This window comes from Bufo bufo, chromosome 5 (assembly GCF_905171765.1).
Source record: "Bufo bufo chromosome 5, aBufBuf1.1, whole genome shotgun sequence".
NCBI lineage: Eukaryota > Metazoa > Chordata > Amphibia > Anura > Bufonidae > Bufo > Bufo bufo.
Genome location: NC_053393.1, coordinates 110,128,449 through 110,148,223, shown reverse-complemented (window position 1 = coordinate 110,148,223; position 19,775 = coordinate 110,128,449). Strand labels below are relative to the sequence as shown.

Sequence of the window (19,775 nt, the reverse complement as noted above, 5' to 3'; positions counted from 1 at the left end):
TTATTATTTTTTTTAAATGTAATCTACTGTGACACCAGATATGAGTTGCACTGGTGTGACACTGTGCACTGGCAGGGACTGAAACACACACGCTTGCAGGCAACTGACTGCTATTCTATCAGTCAAAATTATTGTTGTTTTTTTTAAATGTAATCTACTGTGACACCAGATATGAGTTGCACTGGTGTGACACTGTGCACTGGCAGGGCCTGAAACACACACGCTTGCAGGCAACTGACTGCAATTATATTACAGTCAAAAAAGTTTTTTTTATTTTTTAAATGCAAGCTACTGTGACACCAGATATGAGTGGTGGCACTGGGCAAGTGGGCACAGTATACGCTGTGAGCCTGACACACACGCTGGCAGGCAACTGCAATTAGATTACAGAGAGAGAAAAAAAGCAGACTGATGTTCTAGCCCTAAAAAGGGCTTTTTGGGGTGCTGTCCTTACAGCAGAGATCAGATGAGTCTTTCAGGACTGGAGTGGACACTGAATACACTAGCCTAGCTATCGATTTCCCTATTAAATCAGCAGCAGCTACACTGTCCCTCCTCTCACTAAGACTGCAGCTTCCGAATTAATCTAAAATGGATGCTGTCCAGGAGGTGGGAGAGTCTGGGAGGGAGGGTATGCTGCTGATTGGCTGGAATGTGTCTGCTGACTGTGAGGTACAGGGTCAAAGTTTGCTCAATGATGACGAATAGGGGGCGGACCGAACAACGCATATGTTTGCCCGCCGCGGCGAACGCGAACAAGCTATGTTTGCCGGGAACTGTTCGCCGGCGAATAGTTCGGGACATCTCTAGTCCCCGATGTCGAACACTCATTATTCAGATACTGATGACCCTCTCCAGAGGATAGGTCATCAGTTAAAAAAATGTCAGAAAACCTCTTCTCTATAAATCCACATGCAATTAGTTCCCCCTGGTGGTTAATGAATGCAAACTAGAATGCTTGCTTTGAAAGTCTTTTTTAACTGCTCATTTCCATATGGATTAAGCCGCAGATCACTAAGTATATGGTATTATTTCATTCAGCTGAGCTAGCAAGCCATTGTGCCTGCTTTAATGGTGAATGTCCCGGTGACTAGCGTTGATCGCAAATATTCTAATCGTGAAGTTTTATCGCGAAAATTGGCACTTCGAGAATTCGCGAAGATGTAGAATATAGTGCTATATATTCCTAATCTCGAATATTCTAGATTTTTTTCATCAGTAACCTCCCTTCTTGCTTGTGGGCCAATGAGAAGGCTGCAATGTCTTTGTCAGAGCTTAGCAACATCCCTAGCAACCAATAGGAAAGTTGCCTACCCCTTACTATATAGGAAACTCCCCAGCAGCCATTTTCTGCAGTTTTTTTGCAGTTCTGAGAGAGCAGTGACATTACTGTGCTCTGTGCTTTCATCTGGATCCTATTCCTTATCCAATTACATTAGATAGTTAGTTAGCTCATATATATAATACAGATAGTTAGTTGGAGATAGTCAGTGTAGGTTAGATAGTGATATAGTGTAGCTGATAGGTTCCAGTGCAGGGTGTTAGGTAGTGTGATAGGAATTACTGTTTCTCTGCTGTGCATACATACATGCTACAGACATAGTGCCGTGATGTCACAACAATACTTAGTGCACCAATCAGTAATATCTACTCAGACCTGATAAAATGTAAAGTTGCATGTATTGCCCAAAAAATATGCGCGTCATCAGTGCCGATTTGCTCAATCGCGAAAATATTGACGAGATCATGAATCCTAGAATTTGCGAATTTATTGTCAATAATTTGCGAAAATATTGCAAAAACGAATATTGACTATGCAGTTTATCACTACTGGTGACAGACTCCCCCCCCCCCCCCACACACACTTAAATCATACAATAGCAGTAAGTAAAATACCCCACAAAATCACCTCATGAACCATACATCAAAACAAACTAAGAAACACAGTGTCTTACATTTAATGTAGTAAGGGGCTCATATAAGACTTTGCTTTCAGGTGTTGCTTGTGCTTTTTTTTTCTTAAAGGATAGAGGACATTGCAGATAACGGAAGTTGTACTCAACCTGATGAACAAGAAACGTTTTTGATTAAATTAATATCTGAATCTCTGCTGCATACTTAATCACAAAAATCAACAAAATGACACAAAATATTTTTCTGTTGTAGTGATAGGGCAGAAAATGTTGAATCTTTTTCATATTTAGCTTAGGGCACTTTCACACTAGCGTTTTTGCTGGATCCGGCAGGATTCCGCAAAAATGCTTCCGTTACTGATAATACAACCATCTGCATCCGTTATGAACGGATCTGGTTGTATTATCTGTAACATAGCCAAGACGGATCCGACATAAACTCAATTGAAAGTTTTCTATTGTGTCAGATTGTGTCAGAGAAAACTGATCCGTCCCTGTTGACTTGCATTGTGGGTCATGACGGATCCGTCTTGCTTCACACACATCCCATGACAGAAATAAAACCGTAGCATGCAGTATTGAGATCCGTTATAGGGTAAATAAAAACGCTAGTGTGTAAGTAGCCTCTTTCACACGGGCGTCACGGATTTTGGCCGGATAAGATGCGGGTGCGTCGCGTGAAAATGCGTGATTTTTCCGCTCGAGTGCAAAACATTTTAATGCGTTTTGCATGCGCGTGAGAAAAATCGGCATGTTTAGTACCCAAACCCTCACCCAGACTTTTTCACAGAAGTTCGGGTTTGGATTAGGTGTTGTGTAGATTTTATTATTTTCCCTTATAACATGGTTATAAGGGAATATAATAGCATTCTTAATATATAATTTATAAGTAAACTAGTGATGGAGGGGTTAAAAAAAAAATCAAAAAATTATTTTACTCACCTCATCCACTTCCATCCTCTTCTTTCTTCTTCTTTGAGGAAAAGGACCTGTGGTGACATCACTGCGCTCATCACATGGTCCGTCACATGGTCCATCACCATGCGAACAAGTGGATGAGGTGAGTTAAATTATTTTTTTATTTTTAACCCCTCCAGCACTATTTTACTAAGCATTCTGTATTCAGAATGCTATTATTTTCCCTTATAACCATGTTATAAGGGAAAATAATAATGATCGGGTCTCCATCCCGATCATCTCCTAGCAAACATGAGTGAAAATCGCACCGCATCCGCACTTGCTTGCGGATGCTTGCGATTTTCACGCAGCCCCATTCACTTCTATGGGGCCTGCGTTGCGTGGAAAACGCACAAAATAGAGATTACTGCGATTTTCACGCAACGCACAAGTGATGCGTGAAAATCACCGCTCATGTGCACAGCCTCATAGAAATGAATGGGTCCGGGTTCACCTCACGCATTGCACCCGCGCGGAAATCTCGCCCGTGTGAAAGAGGCCTTACAAACTCCTGTGTTTTTTTTATATTTCTAGCACTTTATTATAGGTATAATAACTTTTAGCACCAGAACATTTGGTTTGTTTGTCTAGGCCAAAAAATGAATTATAGTCATGTCCAGGACCGCTAACAAAGTAAATATAAAAAAACAAACAAAAAGATACAATAACAAAGACTGGTAAAATACATGTGTGGTGTTTGCTGGAGGCAATTTTGATTAATGTAAAAGAAGGAATATCAGACATTATATAGTACATGACATTTTAGTTGTAAAAAGGAGAGTTCAGCAGTTCTCACCTGCCCTTCCTTCACCTGTGAGCATGGAAAATCCGTGTCAGGCCCGGGTAACACAAATGCAAAAAGGTTCAAGGAATCCAGCTCCACTTCGATAAAGGAATCTTTATTTTGCTTGCGGTAAAATCACATCCAATTGTAGTTACAAAAAGTCTTGTCTACGCGTTTTGGGCTACTAGAGACAATTCCAGCCCTTACTCATGACACAGTAAGACATTAAAAGTGGCACTATTTATAAGAGAGACTGCACCTGTCTTCACTAATTGTGATCACAAGACAGGTGCAGTCTCTCTTATAAATAGTGCCACTTTTAATGTCTTACTGTGTCATGAGTAAGGGCTGGAATTGTCTCTGGTAGCCCGAAACGCGTAGACAAGACTTTTTGCAACTACAATTGGATGTGATTTTACCGCAAGCAAAATAAAGATTCCTTTATCGAAGTGGAGCTGGATTCCTTGAACCTTTTTGCATTTATGACATTTTAGTTGTAACAAAGCCAGAACCACGCGGATCCAAAGATTTTCCCATTCATTGCTGCAATTGCTCTGATAGATTTATGTCAAGCTGGCAGCTCAAGGGGAGTGTACTTTCTGCTTGAGCTTAGGGAGTGTATCCTTTCTTCTGGAGCTCTCTCCCTATCATAGCTCAGGAGGCAGTTGAAGGATGAAACTGAGCATGTGCGGCCTTCTCGGTGAGTCGGACAAAGAAACAGAAAAAAACAAAAACAAACAGCAGGTGGCGGTATACAGATACATTTTAATTACATGCAATTACAAAAGTATTCAGAACCAGGTGCTGGTTTGAAAACTGTAGAATATTTTTCACGGGACAACCCCTTTAAATATGTCTAGAGCTGTTTCTTCCATTTTATGCCACACATCTACTGGAGTGTGATTGCACAAAAATTTTTAGAAATTTTAAGAAGTTGCAATTTCTAAATGTGTCTACTGGCCAAGCAGCAAGTTACATGTACATTCACTTTTCACTCCACTTTTACAAATTGACATGTGCGGTGCAAATGGCTCTAATTTATGGTACAAGTGGTTAATAAATGTGCCCCACAGCTGAGATTTCTGGAGACAATGTTGGACTAAGACGCACCAGAATTTCAAAATATCTTCATTTGCACAAAGTTGTCTAAATAAAAAAGGTCTTTGTTGTCAGTGGCAACCAATCATAGTTTTGTATTCTGCTCTTGAAAAATGAAAGCTGTAATGTTACTGGTTGCTATGGACAACAAAGAGATTTTTTCTTTTAGACAGTTTTCATAAATTTGCCCCAAATTATACAGTACATTCACTACCTAGCATTATTGTTTAAATACAGTAATTATTGTGAGCAGTGTGCATTGTGTTTGAGTATGGTTGTGTAAATGAAAATGTCTTTCTGATAGCATGATGATAGAAGTATTAACTGTAACATAAAATGGATGAATGGACAGATAGGCAGACAGATAAATGGACAGCTGGACAGATATATAGATAGCTGAATAGATTAGATAGATAGATAGATAGATAGATAGATAGATAGATAGATAGATAGATAGATAGATAGATAGACAGATAGACAGACAGTTGGCATGTTACATCCACAAACTTCAATGTATTTTATTTGGATTTTATGTAGTAAACTAATATAAAGTAGCAAGTACAGTCAGGTCCATAAATATTGGGACATCGACACAGTTCTAACATTTTTGGCTCTTTACACCACCACAATGGATTTGAAATTAAACAAACAAGATGTGCTTTGACTGCAGACTGTCAGCTTTAATTTGAGGGTATTTACAGGTGAACAGTGTAGGAATTACAACAGTTTGCATATGTGCCTCCAACTTGTTAAGGGACCAAAAGTAATGGGACAGAATAATAATCATAAATCAAACTTTCACTTTTTAATACTTGGTTGCAAATCCTTTGCAGTCAATTACAGCCTGAAGTCTGGAACACATAGACATCACCAGACGCTGGGTTTCATACCTGGTGATGCTCTGCCAGGCCTCTATTGCAACTGTCTTCAGTTCCTGCTTGCTCTTGGGGCATTTTCACTTCAGTTTTGTCTTCAGCAAGTGAAATGCATGCTCAATCGGATTCAGGTCAGGTGATTGACTTGGCCATTGCATAACATTCCACTTCTTTCCCTTAAAAAACTCTTTGGTTGCTTTTGCAGTATGCTTTGGGTCATTGTCCATCTGCACTGTGGAGCGCCGTCCAATGAGTTCTGAAGCATTTGGCTGAATATGAGCAGATAATATTGCCCGAAACACTTCAGAATTCATCCTGCTGCTTTTGTCAGCAGTCACATCATCAATAAATACAAGAGAACCAGTTCCATTGGCAGCCATACATGCCCACGCTATGACACTACCACCACCATGCTTCACTGATGAGGTGGTATGCTTAGGATCATGAGCAGTTCCTTTCCTTCTCCATACTCTTCTCTTTCCATCACTCTGGTACAAGTTGATCTTGGTCTCATCTGTCCATAGGATGTTGTTCCAGAACTGTGAAGGCTTTTTTAGATGTCGTTTGACAAACTCTAATCTGACCTTCCTGTTTTTGAGGCTCACCAATGGTTTACATCTTGTGGTGAACCCTCTGTATTTACTCTGGTGAAGTCTTCTCTTGATTGTTGACTTTGACACACATATACCTATCTCCTGGAGAGTGTTCTTGATCTGGCCAACTGTTGTGAAGGGTGTTTTCTTCACCAGGGAAAGAATTCTTCGGTCATCCACCATGGTTGTTTTCCGTGGTCTTCCAGGTCTTTTGGTGTTGCTGAGCTCACCGGTGCGTTCCTTCTTTTTAAGGAAGTTGTTTTGACCACGCCTAATGTTTTTGCTATCTCTCTGATGTTTTTTTTGTTTTTTTTTTCAGCCTAATGATGGCTTGCTTCACTGATAGTGACAGCTCTTTGGATCTCATCTTGAGAGTTGACAGCAACAGATTCCAAATGCAAATAGTGCACTTGAAATGAACTCTGGACCTTTTATCTGCTCATTGTAATTGGGATAATGAGGGAATAACACACACCTGGCCATAGAACAGCTGAGAAGCCAATTGTCCCATGACTTTTGGTCCCTTAACAAGTGGGAGGCCCATATGCAAACTGTTGTAATTATTACACCGTTCACCTGATTTGGATGTAAATACTCTCAAATAAAGCTGACAGTCTGCAGTTAAAGCACATCTTGTTCGTTTAATTTCAAATCCATTGTGGTGGTGTATAGAGCCAAAAATGTTAGAATCGTGTCGATGTCCCAATATTTATGGACCTGACTGTATGTGTGAAGTGAAAAGAAAATGATATATGGTTTTCAACATTTTTTATAAATATAAATATGAAAAGTGTGGGGTGCATTTGTATTCAGCCCCCCCCTGAGTCAATACTTTGTAGGACTGCCTTTCTCTGCGATTACAACTACAAGTCTTTGGGGATATGTCTCTACCAGCTTTGCACATCTAGAGGCAGGTCAGAGCGTCTGTGAACAGCAATTTTCAAGTCTTACCACAGATTCACAATGGGATTTAGTTTGGGCTGGGACTGGGCCATTCTAACACATGAAAATGATTTGATCTAAACCATTCCATCATAGTTCTGGCTGTTTGTTTAGGGTCGTTGTCCTGCTGGAAGGAGAACCTCTGCCCCAGCCTCAAGTTTTTTGCAGCCTGTACCAGATTTTCCTCCAGGATTGCCCTGTATTTAGCTCCATCCATCTTCCCATCAACTCTGACCAGCTTCTCTGTCCTTGCTGAAGAAAAGCACCCTCACATTATGATGCTGCCACCACCATGTTTCACGGTGGGGATGGTATGTTTAGGGCGATGTGCAGTGTTAGTTTTTCACCACAAATAGCGGTTTGCATTTAGGCCACAAAGTTCAACTTTGATCTCATCTGACTAGACCATCTTCTTCTGGGCTGTCAGTTGAGGTGGACAGCCTTGTCTTGGTAGGTTTGCTGTTGAGTCATACTACTTCTATTTTCAGATGATTGATTGAACAGTGCTCTGTGAGATTTTCAAAGCTTGGATGTTTTTTTAAAGCCTAACCCTGCTTTACACTTCGCCACAACTTTATCCCTAACCTGTCTTGTATGTTACTTGGTTTTCATGATGCTGTTTGATCAATAATGTTCTCTAACAATCCTCTGAGGCCTTCACAGAACAGCTGTAGTTATACTGAGAATAAATTACACACATATGGACACTATTTACTAATTAGGTGACTTCTGAAGGCAATTGGTCACACCTGATTTTATTTAGGGGTATCAAAGTACAGGGGGCTGAATAAAAATGCACACCACACTTTTCAGATTTTTATTTATTGAAAATTTGTAAAACAAATTTTCACACATACTTCCTACTTTGTGTTGGTCTATTACATAAAATCCCAATAAAATGCATTTAAGTTTGTGGGAGTAACGTGAAAAAATGTGGAAACGTTCAAGGGGTATGAATATTTTTTAGATAGATAAATAGATACATTGGTGACAACTCACATAATAATCCCAGTTCTTCTTGTCTCCTGGTGCTTCAATCATACATCTATCCAACAGATGCTAAAAGACAAAGAAAAAATATAACTCTATTAATCCTCAGTATCCTCAGTAAAGTTCATCACTATCTGATCAGAGGGGTCAGACACCTTCAGACTCTTCCGAGGCCAGTGACATCACATTTATGGGTTCCATGGCCTGTGTGTAGCTAAGTCTCATTCAAGTGAATGGGCCTGAGCTGCAATATCAAGCATTATCATTCTACAATTTACGGCATTGTGCTTGGTAAGCAGTGAGGCGGCAACAGCATTCAGTGGCCCTCTTCAAACAGCTAAATAGTGTGTGTCAGGAGGTAGAAATACTGGATTTGGTCAATTATTGATTGAGGGAAATGATCCACTATCCCTCTCTGTGAGTGACAAAAGTATGTGAACCTCTGCTTTCAGAATCTAGTCTAACCCCCTTGTTCAGCAAAAATGGCAGCTAAACATTTCTGGTAATTGTTGATTAGTCCTGAACTTTCAACAGCTCATCTCCCTGTACAAAGCACCTTCAACTCTGTTATGTTGGTTTCCCCCTATAAACCGCTTGTTTCAGGTCCTTCCACATTTCTATTGTTCTAAGGTTAGGACTTTGACTTGGCCATTCCAAAACTTAAACTTTTTTCTTCTTTAACCATGCTTAGATATAACTAACTGTGTGCTTAGGGTCATTTTCTTGTCGCATGACCCACATTCTCTTGAGATTCAGCTCATGGACAGATGTCCTGACACTTGCTGTATAATTCAGAATTCGTTGTTCATCAATTATGGTAAGCTGCCCTTGCCCAGCAAAACAGAATCAAACCATGATCAGATTAGGTTTTTATGCCACTACTGTGGTGTAAATGAGTTGCAAATTATGATGATATGTGCCCCTTAATTTGCAGCTCTGTAACCTTCTCGGCACTTTTACAAAGGTGGTGTTTAGTAGGAGGGGCCCGGCTTCAGGCGCCCTGCCGGATTTACTATAACTTATGCTAGTTTCAGGCATAAGGTATAGCTAAAACTGTTGCAGCCCAAGGCTGGCGTAGACTTCAGTTTCTGCCAGAGACTGACAGAGATTTATTATTTATTTATTAAGCGACAGAAAATCAACATTGACGTATGGGGAAAACCGGGCTTAATAAGTGTCCCTTACTGTTCCAACAGCCTTCTTTCTTGTCCATGTGATTTATAGCAAACTGCAGACAGGCAGCATTGTTTTTTTGGAGAGCAGTGGCTTTCTCCTTGCAATCCTGCCATGCACACCAGTGTCCAGTGTCCTCCTGATGGAAGACTCATGAATATTAAACATTAGCTAATGTGAGAAAGGGCTTTAATTCCTTAGGGGTAACCTTGGGATCCTCTGTGACCTCGCTGACTATTATACACCTTACTCTTGTCATGATCTTTGTTGGTTGACCACTCCCGTGGAGGGTAATAATGGTCTTGAATTTCTGCGGGAGGGAGTATCTGTGGGAGCTAAATTATTTGTGTGCATTGCTGAGTGGCTGTGCCTGACTTTATTGTAAACTATGACTTGCTTTTGCTGCCAGGTTTATTGCATAGCAGCTGAGAGTATACTGTGATTACATTTTTTTTTCTCTTCCTTCTCCAGGGTGTTGAACAGGTGAGTAATTAGGGTGTGGCTGTCTAATTAGAAGAAGTTAAATAGCCAACCTTGAGGGCAGCTCAGTCCTTTGAATCCAAAGGGAAAAAAAGCAGGCTGGTTTGAGAGCTGCATTTATACAAGCAGATAAACGTGAGTTTGTGAGCGTTTGCGTGTTTGAGTTCAAGTGTGTGTTTGTATTAAGTGTGTGACTTTAGATTACGTGACTTCAGATTCAGGAACTTTAGGAGGGTACTACAGTAAGTTACATTCTTATCACTGCACTATAATGTATTTTCTCTTTTCTTGCGTAATCCCCATTTAGTATGTGTTCCATTATTGACAGCGCAGTACAGTGCACATCTTGTCTAATGTATGCAGTCCTGGAACAGCCGCTTGAGGGTGCATATCTTTGTTCAAAATGTGAGCAAATTGCCCGTTTGGAATCGCACATCAAGTATCTAACCGGATGAATTTCAACACTAAAAAGCGTTGACAATTTGGAAAAGAGTTTGATGCTCACTGAGCAAGCACTCTATGGGGTAGATGTGGGGGAGGGTGGTAGCGGGGAGGCTCAGGAAAGTGACGTAGCTAGCTGGATAACAGTTAGAAATCGGGGTAGGGGGAAGAGTGCCAGGGAGGCTAGCCCTGATCTGACACAACCCAACAAGTTTGCACGGTTGGCAGATGAGGGGGATGTCCGTTCAGGGAGAGAACTGCTGCAGCCGGACACTTCCTCTGCCAGTCAGGGGAATATCAGCTCCCATAAGCAGGGGACCAGAAAATCAGGGCAGGCCAGATAGGTGCTGGTAGTGGGAGAATCAATTATTAGGGGTACAGATAGGGCGATCTGTCACAAAGACCGGGATCATCGAACGGTGTGTTGTCTTCCTGGCGCTCGAGTTCGACACATCGTGGATCGGGTTCACAGATTACTGGGAGGGGCTGGAGAAGATCCTGCAATCATAGTCCATATCGGAACCAATGACAAAGTTAGAGGTAGGTGGAGTGTCGTTAACCCCTTAAGGACTCAGCCCTATTTCACCTTAAGGACTTGGCCATTTTTTGCAAATCTGACCAGTGTCACCTTAAGTGCTGATTACTTTAAAACGCTTTGACTTACCCAGGCCGTTCTGAGATTGTTTTTTCGTCACGTATTGTATTGTCAAAAAAGTTTATTTTTTTGCATAAAGAAATACAAAATTTACCAAAAATTTAGAAAAATTTGCAAATTTCTAAGTTTCAGTTTCTCTACTTCTATAATACATAGTAATACCCCTAAAAATTGTGATGACTTTACATTCCCCATATGTCTACTTCATGTTTGTATCATTTTGGGAATGCCATTTTATTTTTTGGGGATGTTACATAGCTTAGAAGTTTAGAAGCAAATTTTTTAATTTTTCCGAAATTTTCCAATTCCCACTTTTTATGGACCAGTCCAGGTCTGAAGTCACTTTGTGAGGCTTACATAATAGAAACCACCAAAAATGACCCCATTTTAGAAACTACACCCCTCAAGGTATTCAAAACTGATCTTACAAACTTTGTTAACCCTTTAGGTCTTCCACAAAACTTCATGGCATATGGACATAAAATTTAAGAATTTCGATTTTTTGGAAAATTTTCCAATATATAAAAATTTTTACAGGAACAAAGCAAGGGTTAACTGCCAAACAAAACTCAATATGGGTTGCCCTGATTCTGTAGTTTGCAGAAACACCCCATATGTGGTCCTAAACTACTGTTTGGCCAAACGGGAGGACATAGAAGGAGGGGAACGCCATATGGTTTTTGCAAGGCAGATTTTGCAGGACTGGTTTTGTTTATACCATCTCCCATTTCAAGCCCCCTGTTGCACCCCTAGAATAGAAATTCCAAAAAAGTGACTCCATCTAAGAAAGTATACCGCTCAAGGTATTCAAAACAGGGTTTACAAATTTTGTTAACCCTTTAGGTGTTCCACAAGAGTTAATGGCAGATGGAGAAACAATTTAGGAATTTCTATTTTTTGGAAACTTTTCCATTTTAATCCATTTTTCCCAGTAATAAAGTAAGGGTTATCTCCCAAACAAAACTCAATATGGGTTTCCCTGATTCTGTCGTTTGCAGAAACACCCCATATGTGGTCGTAAACTACTATTTGGCTAAACGGCAGGACATAGAAGAAGGTGAACGCCATATGGTTTTTGAAAGGCAGATTTTGCTGTACTGGTTTATTTACACCATGTACCCTTTCAAGCCCCCTGCTGCACTCCTAGAGTAGAAACTCCATAAAAGTGACCCCATCTAGGAAACTACGGGATAAGGTGGTTGTTGTTTTGGGACTATTTTAGGGTAATATGATTTTTGGTTGCTCTTTATTACACTTTTTTGAGGCAAGGTAACAAATAATTTAAATTCTAAAATTGTTTCTACATTCGCTATTTAGTTTTCTGGAACACCTAAAGGGTTAAAAAAGTTTGTAAAGTAACTTTTGAATACCTTGAGGGGTGTAGTTTCTTAGATGGGGTCACTTTTTTGGAGTTTCTAGTCTAGGCTACATAAGCTTCTAATGGGACATGGTGTAAATAAACCAGTCCATCAAAATCTGTCTTCCAGAAACCATATGGCGTTTCCTTCGTTCTATGCCCTGCCGTGTGGCTATATAGCCATTTACAACCATATATGGGGTGTTTCTGCAAACTACAGAATCAGGGCAATAAATATTTAGTTTTGTTTGGCTGTTAACCCTTGCTTTATTACTGGAAAAAAAGGATTCAAATGGAAATTTTGCCCAAAAATTGGTGTTTTGGCACCGTTTTTATTTTATATTTTTAATGCTGTTCATCCGAGGGGTTTGGTCAAATGTTATTTTTATAGGGCAAATTCTTACGGATGCGGTGATACCGAATATATCTACATTTTAAAATGTATTTAGATTTTACATTATATTATCATTTTAGGAACAAAAATTTTTTATTTTAGTATCTCCATAGCCTGGGAGCTACAGTTTTTTTGTTTTTTGTTGGGCGACTATCTAATGTAGGAGCTAATTTTTTGCGGGATGAGATGGCGGTTTTATTGGCACTAATTGGGGGTGCATATGACATTTTGATCGCTCGCTATTACACTTTTTGTATTGTTAGGTGACAAAAAATAGCTTTTTTTTCCCCTTTTTTTTTTTTTAACGCTGTTCATCCGGGGGGGTTGGGTTAAATGTTATTTTTATAGAGAAGATTTTTACGGACGCGGCGATGCCCAATATGTATGGCTCTCAGACTTTGGAGACACTAAGCAGGCATCCTCAAACTGCGGCCCTCCAGATGTTGTAAAACTACAATTCCCACCATGCCCTGCTGATAGCTGTAGGTTGTCTGGGCATGCTGGGAGTTATAGTTTTACAACATCTGGAGAGCTGCAGTTTGAGGATGCCTGCACTAAAACTAATATTTTTGGGGGAAATAAAATTGTTTCCGTGTCTCCAAAGTCTGAGAGCGATAGTTTTTTATGTTTTCTAGGGGACTGTTGGGGATTATAAAAATGTAGTACTCCATGGAAGTGTGATACTCCCTGAAGCAATCGATAACGCAGAGGCCCGGATGATCGGGGCAAGTGTCACATTGAGTGGTGGTGTCCTTCCGTATCCCCCTCCTGTGACACACTCTGCATCTTTTTTGGGTTCGTCCCTTCTTTCCAGTATGGGGAACCACACCTGGAAAATGTTGGCCAGGGACGATCCGGGCGCCTCCAATTCCCGAGGTACTCCGGCCTGCTCTTTCCCGGTCTAAAAAAATCTGGTCCTTTAGGACTGTCTCATAGAATTGGAGGAATGTCCCTGTGCTGCCAGCGCTTCGGGATAGTACAAAAGCATTGTACAAGACAACCTGTACCAAGTAGACCGCAACTTTTTTGTACCATGCCCGGGTTTTGCGCATGGCATTATATGGCTTGAGGACTTGCTCAGAGAGATCAACTCCTCCCATATACCGATTGTAGTCGACGATACAATCGGGCTTGAGGACCGTTGCCACGGTACCTTGCACAGGGACAGGGGTGATGCTGTTACCGTGGATTGTGGACAGTATAAGGACATCCTTCTTGTCCTTATACCTGACCAGCAACAGGTTTCCACTGGTAAGGGCACGGGTCTCACCACTGGGGATAGGTACCTGGAGGGGGTGGGCAGGGAGGCCGCGCTGATTTTTCCGCACGGTCCCACAAGCGGACGTGGATCTGGCGGCAAGGGACCTGAACAAGGGAATGCTTGTATAAAAGTTATCTATGTACAAGTGGTAACCCTTATCTAGCAGTGGGTGCATAAGGTCCCACACGAGTTTCCCGCTAACACCCAGAGTGGGGGGACATTCTGGGGGTTCAATACGGGAATCTCGCCCCTCGTACACACGAAATTTGGAAGTGTACCCTGAGGTACTCTCACAAAGTTTGTACAGCTTCACGCCATACCTCGCCCGTTTAGTGGGAATGTATTGGCGGAAACTGAGTCTGAGAGACTCATCAACCGCGACCTCCCTTCCAGGTACGTAGGCCTGTGGAAATTTGGCCCCGAAGTGATCGATGACCGTCCGTATCTTATACAGATGGTCATAGGCAGGATCACCTCGGGGAGAACATGCTGCATTATCTGCATAATGCAGGCATTTCCGGATGGCCTCAAACCAGGGGCGTGTCATGGCCATACTGTAGAGTGGGGTCTGGTAGAGGACGTCCCCACTCCAGTATTGCCTGACACTGGGTTTTTGCACTAGACCCATGTGCAGCACGAGGCCCCAAAACGTCCTCATCTTGGCTGCACTGACCGGTGTCCAGCTACCGGGTCTAGCCAAAAAGGAGCCCGGGTGCTGAGCAACGAACTGTTGGGCGTACAGGTTCGTCTGCTCCACCATCAGATTCACAAATGGGTCACTGAAGAAAAAACTAAAAAAGTCCATTACAGTGAAGCCCACTGTGGGAATCTGGATTCCTGGATTGCCAACAAAATCCACTGGGGGACACCAGCTAAGTTCACCGGTAGGGGGCTCCGGTGGGCTTATTTGGTGGGCCGGGAAACCAGTACGAGCCCCAGGGCGGCTCTTACTGGTGTGGGCCACAGGGTCCCTAGCATGTGGGGCCCCTGGCTCCGCCTGGCGGCGTCTCCGCCGCCTTGGGGGCTCATCGACATCAGATGATGATGAGGAGGATGTGGATGACAAGAGGAACGTGGGGTCATCCTCATCCTTACTGGGGCTCTCGGAGTCAGAGGCAATCTGGGCGTATGCCTCCTCGGCCGAGAACATCCGGCGGGCCGTGGGTATGTGTGTGTGCGTGTGTATGTGCGTGCATGTAAAACTTTATTGTATGTGCGTGTGTGTGGGGGCACGGGTGTTCACGTACTTTTTAGTAAAAAAAAGTGTTTAGAAAAAAAAAAGTTCAAACTTGCTGATCAGCGGTACAACGCTGTCTGGGGGGGGGGGGGGGGGGAAGTGGCAGCACTCCTGGGTGGGTCTAGGGTCTCACAGCTAAGTGCTGTGGACCCCAACCACCAGAAACAATAATGCAGATAAAGTTTTTTTTTTTCTTTTTCCCTAACTAACTCTCCCTTCTATCCCTGCCTAATCGTGCCTCTCCCTCACTGACCCTAACCTACCTGGAGGGTGATGGGTGCAGGAGGTTGATGGGTGCCGACAGGGGGTTCGCAGGAGCTGGTGCAGAACGGTGCTGGACGGTGCAGGTGCAGCAGCAGGAAGAGGAGGGGAGAGAGGAGCCCCGGGAGTTTGAATCTCCCGCCTCTCTCCCCGCACCAATCAGCACCAAGAACAGCACCGCCAGCACCAAGGACAGCAACGCCGCCCCCAAATGCTCGGACTGTGATTGGTGGTGTGTAATCACACCACCGATCACCGTCCTTTTCCGGTTCATCGGGTCACCGGAGACCCGAATGGACCAGAAAACGCAGCAAACCGCAGGTCTGAATTGACCTGCGGTTTGCTGCGATCGCCGATGCGGGGGGGGTCACATGACCCCCCCCCGGCGTTGTGACAGGATGCCCGCTGAATGATTTCAGCGGACATCCTGTTCCGATTAACCTCCGCCGCAATGTAGTTTTAAACTTATGACGTACCGGTACGTCATGGGTCCTTAAGGACTCGGCAAATATGCCATACCGGTACGTCCTAAGTCCTTAAAGGGTTAAAAATGATTTTAGGGATTTAGATCAAAAGCTTAGGGCAAGGACCTCAAAGGTAGTATTTTCCAAAATACTACCGGTACCACGAGCCACACATGAAAGGCAGTGGGAGATTAGGGAGGTTAACAAGTGGCTCAAGAACTGGTGTACGAAGGAGGGGTTTGGGTTCCTGGAGAACTGGGCCAACTTCTCTATTGGCTACAGGCTCTATCGTAGGGATGGGCTGTACCTCAGTGGGGAAGGGGCAGCTGTGCTGAGGAGAAGATGGCTAGAAGGTTGGAGAAGTGTTTAAACTAGGGACTGGGGGGAGGGTAATTAAGTTATAGGATGGGAAGATTGGAAGAACTGGAATTAGTGATGTGTGGGAGAACTATGACATAGTAGGAATAACTGAGACATGGCTGGATGATAGCTATGACTGGGCAGTTAACGTACAGGGTTACAGTCTGTTTAGAAAGGATCGCCAAAACCGGAGAGGGGAAGGGGTCTGCCGTTATGTAAAGTCCTGTCGAAAGCCCACAGTCCGAGAAGATATAAGTGAGGGACATGGACATGTGGAGTAACTGTGGGTAGAAATAGATGGAGGCAAAAACAATAATAAATTACTAATAGGAGTTTATTATAAACCACCTAAAATACCAGAGTCCACAGAAAATCTGCTACTAAAGGAGATAGATGAGGCGGCAGATCATAATGAGGTCGTTATTATGGGGGACTTCAACTACCCAGATATAGACTGGGAAACTGAAACTTGTATATATCATAAAAGAAACAGGTTTTTGGCAATAACCAAAGACAATTACCTTTCCCAACTGGTTGAGGACCCGACTAGAGGGACGCCCATACCGGACTTAGTATTAACCAATAGACCTGACAGACGTGCAGGTTGGGGGACACCTGGGAAATAGTGACCATAAAGTGATAACCTTCCAATTATCATTCAAAAGAGTGTTTCTTCAGGGAGGAACAAAATTACCAAACTTCAAAAAAGCTAAATTTAGCCAACTAAGAGAGGCCATAGGCCTAACTAACTGGGACAGTCCTCAAAAATAAAAATACAGCCACAAAATTGGATATTTTTAAAGCATCCTAAAATCTAATTATAAGAGGTACATACATTATGGGAATAAAAGGTTAAGGAACAAGAAAAAAACAATGTGGATAAATAGAACTGTAAAGAAAGCAATAAATGACAAAAAGAAAGCATTTAAATCACTAAAACAGGAGGGGGGCGAAAATGCATTGAAAAACTATAAGAAAAAAATAGAATATATAAAAAACAAATAAAAGCAGCCGAACTAGAGACCGAGAGATTAATTGCCAAAGAGAGCAGAAATAACCCTAAAATGTTCTTCAATTATATAAATGGTAAAAAGTATAAATCTGAAGGTGTTGGCCCCCTGCTGAGTAATGAGGGGGGAGTTGCAGAGAGCGATGAGGAGAAAGCAAAGCTATTAAACATTTTTTTCTCCACTGTATTGACTGAAGAAAATAAACTGTCAGATGAAATGTAGAATGTAAAAGTTAATTAATAAAAGTGCCCTGCCTGACCCAGGAAGAAGTACTTAAATATCCTAAGATAATTAAGTAATGTCATAGCCAGACCCTTATTTCTGATATTTAAGTACTCTATACTGACTGGGAGTGTTCCACAGGATTGACGCATGGCAAATGTGGTGAAAATATTCAAAAAGGGTCCAAAAACAGAGCCCGGAAACTATAGGCCGGTAAGTTTAACATCTGTTGTGGGTAAACGGTTTGAAGGTTTTGTAAGAGATGCTATCTTGGAGGATCTCAATAAAAATAAGCAAATAAAGCAATATCAGCATGGCTTTATGGGGGTTCGGTCATGTCAAACTAATTTAATCAGTTTCTATGAGGAGGTAAGTTCTAGACTTGACAGCGGCGAATCAATGGATGTCGTATATCTGGACTTTTCCAAAGCATTTGACACTGTACCACATAAAAGGTTAGTATATAAAATGAGAATGCTTGGACTGGGAGAAAATGTCTGTATGTGGGTAAGTAACTGGCTCAGTGATAGAAAACAGAGGGTGGTTATTTATGGTACACACTCAGACTGGTTCACTGTCACTAGTGGAGTACCTCAGGGGTCAGTAGTGGGTCCTATACTCTTCAATATATTTATTAATGATCTTGTAGAAGGCTTGCACAGTAAAATATCAATGTTTGCAGATGACACTAAACTGTGTAAAGTAATTGACACGGAAAAGGACAGTATACTGCTACAGAGGGATCTGGATAGATTAGAGACTTGGGCAGAGAAGTGGCAGATGAGGTTTAACACTGACAAATGTAAGGTTATGCACATGGGGAGGAATAATGCAAGTCACCCATACATACTAAATGGTAAAACACTGGGTAACACTAACGTGGAAAAGGACCTAGGAATTTTAGTGAACAGCAAACTTACCTGTAAAAACCAGTGTCAGGCAGCTGCTGCCAATAAGATAATGGGTTGCATCAAAAGGGCATAGATGACCCTGATGAGAACATATGAGAGAAAATGGAGAACCGCACTCTGAAAGTTCCGGTGCCAATCAAAGGCTAAAATAGCCACATTCATGTAGTAGAAATTGAGGCACTCAGATTTTGGTTGCATTTAAGAATTTTTTTATTCATGCATTATTTTCATGTTCCAGTTGCCCAATTTATGCCGAAATCAGAAAAATAGAAAAAACTGACCGGACGTTTCGGTCTCAAACGGACCTTCCTCAGCGGTCATAAATTATTTTATCTGTGTGGCATATGGAGTAATCGGCAGGGCGCTGGAGGTGCCGATATTCACGATAAAAATTTGCGATTAGAATATTATTGATTAACACTATTGGCGGAAACTAAACTCTTTAGAGATGGTTTTATAACCCATTCCAACCTGACAAGCATTAACAACTCTTCTTCTGAAGTCCTCAGAAATCTCCTTTGTTTGTGCCATGATACACTTTCATAAACGTGTTGTGAGGATCAGACTTTGATAGATCCCTGTTCTTTAAATAAAACAGGTCACCCACTCACACCTGATTGTTATCCCATTGATTAAAAACCCTGGGCTCTAATTTCACTTTCAAATTATCTACTAATCCTAAAGGTTTACATACTTTTGACACTCATGTGATATTGAATCATTTCCAAGTCTATTTTTGATCCATTTGATTTGGTAATCATTATCTACCTTGTGTGAAAATCTGATGTAGTTTTAGGTTATATATACAGCATATATATGTATTTATATATATATATATATATATATATATATACACACACATGTACATATATACGTGTACACACACATTTTTTCTCTGTGCAAATATGTTTCATTCAGTTTCTGAGTAGACATGAAAACCAAAAATGGTGAGATCATGGGAAGTAGTCTAGATGTGACTGTATTGTATGTGCGTTGTATGCAGTCTACTGTAATCAGACAACATGGGGAGTCATATGAACCTATCAACAAGTTAATAAACAATGCCAAAAGCAATTACAAAATTCCATTTTTATTTGCCATGTTAAATAGAATAAACCCGCACCTTGAAGCCCTCTGGGAGATGATTTACCATTTCCAGAATGGGACATTGAAAACTAGATTTGTGTGAAAATGTGACGAGCACTTCTTCCCACCTACAATAAAAAAAGAAGTGTAATAATACTTACCCATACACAACAAAACTTTCATAGATAAATGTCCATACATACTGTTCACAATAATACATACACAGCTACAGTGACTTTTAATGAAAGGCAATTCTACAATAAACTTTCCCATAAAATGCATCCAGATACATTAAAGTTATTGCAAGGAAT

General features: G+C 41.6%; 1 protein-coding gene across 2 annotated transcripts in view; it reads right to left on the bottom strand.

Moving 5' to 3' along the window:
* TRPA1 (transient receptor potential cation channel subfamily A member 1) overlaps window positions 1-19,775 on the bottom strand; it is a 197,657-nt gene that overhangs the window by 42,860 nt on the left and 135,022 nt on the right. For both annotated transcript variants that reach the window (XM_040433354.1, XM_040433355.1), the window contains exons 16-18: window positions 19,502-19,592; window positions 8,162-8,221; window positions 1,956-2,063 (exon numbers count right to left, since the gene is read on the bottom strand). In XM_040433354.1, the coding sequence (XP_040289288.1) occupies window positions 1,956-2,063; window positions 8,162-8,221; window positions 19,502-19,592 (259 nt within the window). The remainder of the gene's footprint in view (window positions 1-1,955; window positions 2,064-8,161; window positions 8,222-19,501; window positions 19,593-19,775) is intronic.